The sequence below is a fragment of the Panthera uncia genome, chromosome D1 (genome assembly GCF_023721935.1).
Source record: "Panthera uncia isolate 11264 chromosome D1, Puncia_PCG_1.0, whole genome shotgun sequence".
NCBI classification, from domain to species: domain Eukaryota; kingdom Metazoa; phylum Chordata; class Mammalia; order Carnivora; family Felidae; genus Panthera; species Panthera uncia.
The window spans coordinates 7,975,825-7,982,821 of record NC_064808.1 but is presented as its reverse complement, the minus strand read 5'-3'; the positions used below and the strand labels follow the sequence as shown (position 1 = coordinate 7,982,821).

At 55.5% G+C, this 6,997-nt stretch overlaps 1 protein-coding gene across 2 annotated transcripts in view; it reads right to left on the bottom strand.

Annotated features, from left to right (window-relative positions):
- NXF1 (nuclear RNA export factor 1) overlaps positions 1-6,000 on the bottom strand; it is a 10,585-nt gene extending 4,585 nt beyond the window's left edge. The window contains exons 1-10 of one of the 2 annotated variants that reach the window (XM_049644214.1): positions 5,799-6,000; positions 3,781-3,964; positions 3,407-3,560; positions 2,725-2,808; positions 2,512-2,616; positions 2,335-2,370; positions 2,137-2,206; positions 1,901-1,989; positions 1,666-1,773; positions 1,424-1,533 (exon numbers count right to left, since the gene is read on the bottom strand). In XM_049644214.1, coding sequence (XP_049500171.1) covers positions 1,424-1,533; positions 1,666-1,773; positions 1,901-1,989; positions 2,137-2,206; positions 2,335-2,370; positions 2,512-2,616; positions 2,725-2,808; positions 3,407-3,560; positions 3,781-3,964; positions 5,799-5,826 — 968 coding nt within the window. In that variant the 5' untranslated portion in view covers positions 5,827-6,000. Of the gene's footprint in view, positions 1-1,423; positions 1,534-1,665; positions 1,774-1,900; positions 1,990-2,136; positions 2,207-2,334; positions 2,416-2,511; positions 2,617-2,724; positions 2,809-3,406; positions 3,561-3,780; positions 3,965-5,798 lie in introns of both variants that reach the window. The other variant, XM_049644205.1, reaches the window with a different exon arrangement.
- Positions 6,001-6,997: the final 997 nt, after the last annotated feature.

The following is a 6,997-nucleotide window of genomic DNA, read 5'->3' as shown; positions in this document are numbered from 1 at the left end:
AGGAGAAGAAAGGAGAAGAAAGGAAAAGAAAGGAGAAGAAAGGAGAAAAAAAGAAAAGAGAAGAAAAGAGAAAAAAAGAGAAGAAAAGAGAAGAAAAGAAAAGAAAAGAAAAGAAAAGGGAAAAAAAAGAAGAGAGAAGGTAGGATGGGGCAGGGGAGAGATGGGGGAGACAGAGGGGGAGCAGAGAGAGAGAAAAGAAAGAGAAAGCAAAGAAAAGGCGAAAGAACTATCAGGCAAGGAGGCATTTAGAAGAACGAGGAAGGAAAAAGGGAAGAAGACACCCAACACAGCCTTTTCCTTCAGCTGCCCCTTTCCCTGTGGTCCAAGGTAGAAACGGAAAACAAATTCTTGCTGCAGCGAGAGGGCAGTTGCTGTCGTCCAGGTCTCTGCCGGCTACCTGGGTCCCGATCTGAGCTGGGCGTGGGAAACGAAGCAGCCATGGGGGCGGGAGACCTCCCTCAGAAGGTTGAGGGTTCAGGCCCCTGCAAAGTTGGGGGGGTGAGGGTCTGTGCCCCACCTCTGTTGGCCCCCAAGTTCTCTCCTGATGGCCCCTCTGCGACTGTGCCTGTCTTAGGTTGTTCCTTCCCTGAGGAATCTTACCCGTCTCTGGCTAACCAGCCATCCTCCGGGGCCAAGCAGGGTGACGTGAGGTGTGTGAGTGAGGGCGGGGCGGCGCCCCCCGAGAGGGTCAGTTCTCTGTCTCCTTGGTAGCCATTGCCCCCGTGGCCTCCACGCCCAGCACCTGCCTTGGGACGCCCTCGCCTGCTGGCGGGGCCCCGGCTCTGATCACACGGCTTGGGGAACCCAGGTTTCTTCTCCAGGGAGGGCCCAGCTCACAGCTCCGGGCAGGAGAGACACACTGCATGGCACCAGCTCCAAGGAGTCCTCCACCTCAGCACGAGTGGGAAAGCCCAGGCAACAGCCTTGGGCACGTGGACCATGAGAGGAGAGTCCCTCTTGGCACGGCAAGAGGGGCCGTCGTGAGACAAAGAAGGGAAGGCCCATCAACAGGAAGTCCCGGGGAGGGAGGGCTTTCTCAGCCCAGGAATACCGGGCTCTTAGCACAAGGCAGCTCCACGTACGGGGCATACGCAAGACACCCCCTGGTCGTGGTAGAAAAAGGGAGGTGCCCTTCCTGGAACAGTAGGGTAGGGAGATTCTAGAAAAGGCAGTGTTCAGGAAGGAAGAGGCAAGACCACAGGACAGCGAACAGGCAGTCAGGTGAGAAGGAAGGAGAGGAGACCTTGGGGCCAAGCTGGGACACACGGACAGACGAAGGGAGGAGCACGTGATCCTCCCAAAGGACAGGCGGCTCCAGCTCAGGGCTGCACAGCTCCTGCAGACGGGCGCTGGTCAGGGTGCATTAGCTCAGCCTCCCAGGGGGTGAAGGTCCCCGGGAGGGGAGACAGAGGCCACAACTGACCTGATGTAGGTGGACTGGTCTCGGAAGGTGTCACACAGCGGGTTTCCGTCGAGCCACAGCTCTTCCAGCTTCAGCCCTTTTACCTTGTCCAACTCCCTCTCGGACTTCAACTGCAGAGACGGGGACAGAGAGCGGGCAAGAGACCCCGGTAAGGAGAGGCAGCGAGAGTCCCAGCTCGGAAACTCCCTCCCGGGGGCCCCCCCTCTGCTCACCCTGCCCACAACCGGGCTCTCCTGCCTCACCTCGTTTCCGGAGAGGTTGAGGATCTTCAGGTTGGGTGCTTTCTGCACCAGGCTGGACATGTCATCCAGCCTGTACAGCCTGTTGTTGCTCAAGTTCAAGGACAACAGCTGCGGGCAGAGGAAAGTTTAGAGGAAGCGCCACCAACACAGGGTTCAGAGACGCATCTGCCTCCCAACCCCATCCTACCCACCCCACCCCGCCTCCTCCCCTCTCAAAACGGGACAAAGGCCTCACCTCGGGGATGTTCTCCTCGATGATCCGCAGGGTGGCCGCCATGCAGCTCCTGCGATTCAGGACAACGTCAATGTTCTGGGCCACCAAGTCTTCAGCACACAGAAAGGAAGGAAGGGCGAGTCTGAGAGGGCTTTCCCAGGTCAGAGTTAGTACCAAACCGTTCTCAAACCGTCCCCGTCTGACAGATCCCCCCGCTCGGTCCCCACCTCTCTGAGCGGGACAGCTATCAGCCATACCTGGGTCTGAACGGAGGCCCTTCAGGTCAAGCGCTTGTTGGGAGCCATCATATCGTTTGCTCATGATCAGCTACAGGGGAGGGAAAATGGGCTGGTGGTCACTGGGGCTCTGTGGGGGGGGGGGGGGGGGGGGGGGGGCGGGGGGGGGGTGGGGGGAGTGGGGGGACTGGAGGGAAACAGGACGCGAGCCTGCCTCACCTTTAGCTGCTCCACTTGTTCCGGCTTCAGCTCGTTCTGTACAGAATGGGGTGGGACAGAAGAATTGATGATGATAGAGATCTGCACGGGAGACACAGAGGGCAGGGTGAATTCCGGGGAGGCCTAAGCAGCGGGCCCAAGACCCACCCCCAGCCACGCCAGGCCCCTGACACACACCCTTCGGTTCTCCTGATCCAAAATCTTATAGTTGACGGCCTTCAACGCAGAGGCGGTACTGGCATCCTCAACAAAAAACTGGGCCCGCGTGTTTTCATAGTGAAACTGCACAAAGAGGAAACAAGAGCATGAGACTCGGGAGCCCAGGGCCCCTGGTCCAGCTGGCCCCTCGCCTTCCGTGGTGCCCAGCCAGCCACGCAGGCCTTATCTCACCTCGATGGGGGTGAAAGGGACACTGCACTTGCTCTGAATCACACTCAGGAGCCATGACTTGTCATATTTTCTGCCATAAGGAATCTAGACGAGAGGGAGAGAAGGGAACAATGTGGAACGAAGGCTGACCAGGAGCCCCGGTCTACTCCTTTCACACCTTCCGCCGACCCTCACAAGGTTTTCTAAAGAAAGGGCCAGTTAAAAGTTTTTTGTTTTCTTTCTTTTTTTTTTTTTTTAACTCAAGCCAGACATGGATTCCTTGCCCTCCTTTCTGTCCATTTAAACTTAGCATTTCTTGGGGTGCCTGGGTGGCCCAGTCAGTTAAGTGTCTAACTCTTGATTTCAGTTAAGGTCATGATTTCACTTAAGGGAACTTAAGGGACCCGAAGCCCCACACTTGGCTTGAGCCAAATGGAGGCATTCAGAGGAATTACTCCATCTCCCAACCAGTTTTCATGTTTCCCTTTAGATGGTGTCCCCATCCCTGCCCCCCCCCCCCCCAGCATCCTGCTTGTCCTACTCCTTTTCTTAACCTGCTCTTGGGTGTTCTAGAAGAAAGGAAAGACACCTGATTGTGGAGAAAACAGAGGAAGAGATTGATTTTGTCACGTGAAAAGTAGAAACCTTCATTCTGAGCCCAGCTCCCTGTCTCCCTTGCACATCCACTTCCCCAGACACTCACTGTAATCTTAAACCAGTTCTTCGAGGTCCCGTCCTGGCTGGTGCCAGCCCCTCCTCTCTCTGGAAGAGCTCTGTCTCTCCGCACGGTAACATGAATGCGGTCTCGATCATGCCAACTGTCACCTCGACGGTTGGGTCGGGCAGCATAGGGGATGCTATGGGGAAGCAGAGAACAAAATGCCCACAAACACTAGGCATGTCTTCTCCAAGGCCTGCCCACACCGCTGTCAGGATTACAGCTAAGACTGCTCAACCAGTAAGCTGGCCCTGGCATCCCTCACTTTTCCAGGTGGAAAGAGAAATGACGTGGCCAGTAAGAGAGCTTTATCAAACAAATGGGCTGCTAAATTCAAACCAGATCAACTGGTTACTTACTATCGTACTCGGGGAACCTCCTGGGCATCACTCATCGCTACATCTCTGTCATCTTCCTCCAGGCGGGAAGACCGAATGCCAGAACCTCCTCTTCCAGACCTACGGTTCCCCTCACCATATTTCCACCGGAAGGGACCCCGGCCCTTCTTTCTTCTTTGAGGGAAACTAACACGGTCATCGTGCTCTGGGGTTAAAAGCAGAACATCAGTTAGAAAGTACATTGCTAGTCCAGCTACCTTGCTGGGGCAGTCACAGTATCCAGCACCCTGCTATCGGATGAGATACACAGTAACTACAGGGACCACTTCCCTGCAAACTTCTGTCTGTTGAGAGAGAACCCTCTCTGTGGCATGGCGGCATGAGGGAAATGTTACTGGAAGACAGTGTAGGGCTTTAGGAAAAGGAATCAGAAACTGGAACTAACAGAGAAGAGAAGCACAATGTGGAAGTGTGAATGGACCCAAAGCAGAACTAGACACAACTCGGACCCCCGGGGAAATTCACCTGAAACTTGCTTTCTTAGCCTCCCAAATCTATTTAACCCCTCTCAAACTCTGGGTGGTGACCTCTCTCACATCTTCTAAAATCAACCAATTACAGTGATTACATTAGCTTTCAGTAAACAATACTTTTGCATACAGAGGACAAACGGCATACAGTTACAAAGGTGGTCAATTTAAAGGCTTTTTAAAAACTCTTGTTCTCAAACTGCCACTCTGAAGTTTTGGGAGTGAACTCTTCATTTCCTTGGCCAGAAATGCCTTTTTAAAAAAATCTTTTTTTTTTTTTTTTTTTTAGTGTTTATTTATTTTTGAGAGAGAGACCAAGGCAGAGGCAGAGCAGTACTCATGGGGGAGGGGCAGAGAGAGACAGAGACACAGAATCCGAAGCAGGCTCCAGGCTCTGAGCTGTCAGCACAGAGCCCAACGCAGGGCTCAAACTCACAAACTGTGAGACCATGACCTGAGCCAAAGTCGGAGGCTTAAATGACTGAGCCACCCCAGGTGCCCCCAGAAATGCCTTTTAACTCAGGAGACAACTCCTGAGACTCAGGTTCCAATGACAGCTCGGGGAGCTTAACCAAGGGTCCTTGACTGCTCTCAGGTAACATGACCTTCTGAATCCTGGTGTGTAGGAATGGCTTATTTAAAAAAAAAAAAAAAAAAAAAAGGTCTGTGATTCCTAAAAAGATCTGCCTCTTGCTTAGTAAGGACTCTGCAAACAATGAACCCTAAGAAATGACCCTGGGGTGGGTGGGGGGGGGGGGGGTGGAACGAATAGAAGGCACAGCTAACATTCACTGAGAACTTTCTCCAGTGTCAGGCACTATGCTCCAGGCACCTGATATGAATGATCTCATTTTAGCACATACACGGACACACTAAGAAAATAAATACTGTTACTACCTCCTTACGGGGACAGAAAGTGAGACCCGGGAATGGACTTCACTCAAGCTTAGTGAAGACAACTCAGGATTCAAACCTCGGTCTTCTTGCGCTCCTACCCACTATTCTGGACTAAAATCCAGTGTAGTGTTCGGACTAGCACAGGGAGCTGGTGTGGAGGTCTAAAACATTAAGCCAAAGCCAAGGCCGCAGGGGAGGCGGGGCAAGACAGACTGGACGAGGTGGAAAGCAGCACACGGGCAGCCGATGAACTGGGCGGGCAATGACTCACATTAAAGGAAGAGTCTGGCCGCCAAACTGAACTGACAAGCATCAACCACCTACAAAGTTCAAAGGAATCTCGCCACCCCGCCGCCAAGCCACCCGCTCCAAGCCGAAGCTCCACGCACCGCCAGGATTCCCGAGCCAACGCCTCGGGCGCTCAGCCTCGATGGAGGCCGGGCCCCCGGGTGGCCTCGCCCCCGGCCCGCGCCGCGCCCCCCCCCCCCCCCCCCCCCCCCGCCGCGGACACCCGGCCCCTCGCGGCCTCCCGCCCCGGGGCTGCGGCCTAGGCCGGCACCGCCCACCGGGCCCCAGATCGCCTCGCTTCCCGCCCAGAGAGCCAGCACTGACCGTTGTAGGACTTCCCCTCGTCCGCCATGGCACAGCGAGAAACAGGGCAGGTTCAGGCGCGGGCCACGACCCCGCCAAACGTCCGAACACCCAAGCACCCCAGCCTAATCGCTCCTACGCCCGGCGCCACCGCATTTATCCTGCGAACTACGTCGCGCGCCGCCGACGTCCCCCGGTGGTGGGCGGTGCCGCCGAAGGAGCGCGGCCCGCTGCGCGTGCGCACTCGGCTGGCAGCTGGGTCGGGGCGGAGCTCGCCTCTGCCTACCGCACCAGAGACCCGGGCGCCGACAGCTCGCGCAAGGTTGGGGCGGGCCCAGTCGGCCCGCGGTCTGCTTTCTTCTTTCTTCGGGCATCAGCTAGGCCGGCACCTCTGGGGCTAGCGCCGGAGCAGATAGCAGGCTGGTGCAGCCCAGGACTCCGAGAGGAACAAGAAAGGGGGTCGCGCGAAGGGCCCTCCGAGGAATGGGAGGCCCGGGCCTCGGAGCGGGAGTGATTGTTCATAGACCTCAGTACTTAAGTCTCGGCCCAACCCTTTGCCAGCTGCGGATATATACCACGCTTTCCTCATCTATAAAATGGATTATCAAGCAATAGAAAACTAGCACGTAAACCCCAAGAGGGCAGGGTCCTCGACAAATTCATGGGTGGTTTGGTTTTTTTTTTCTCTAACCCCTGGCTCAGTACCCTGCCTGGCACGCACCAAGAACTCAACAAGCATTTGTGAAATAAATGAATTTCCGATCTCCACATCCTCCCAAGAGTTGCCGAGTCAAAGGAGCATTGCACTTCCGACTTTGGCAAGCAATTGGCCTCACAACCTCCTCACCCACCACAGACGTGCTGGGCCAGACCTACATTCTGTGTCAATTGGGCAGTGAGGATGCAAGCGAGACACCCGGTGAACAGAGGCCAAGGGGACCTAGTAAAATGCCTTGGCTAGAAAAGCCATAGGTTCTCCTAGGCGACTTCCCCACCCTCCCACCCCGACCCTCGCCACAGTTCTAGGGCCAGCTTGGTGTATGGTTATTGTTTTCCTGTAGCTTGAGCTGCTTTTGGGGTGTGTGAGATGGGGGGGGGGGGAGGGACTCCAGTAACCTCAGAAACTTGGTTGTGGGTCCTGGCCAAGAAGCATATGAACTTCCCCAGAGGGTGGATATTCCAGGCAGGCCTCCATCCTCCTGTGACTGGCTTGGATGAGG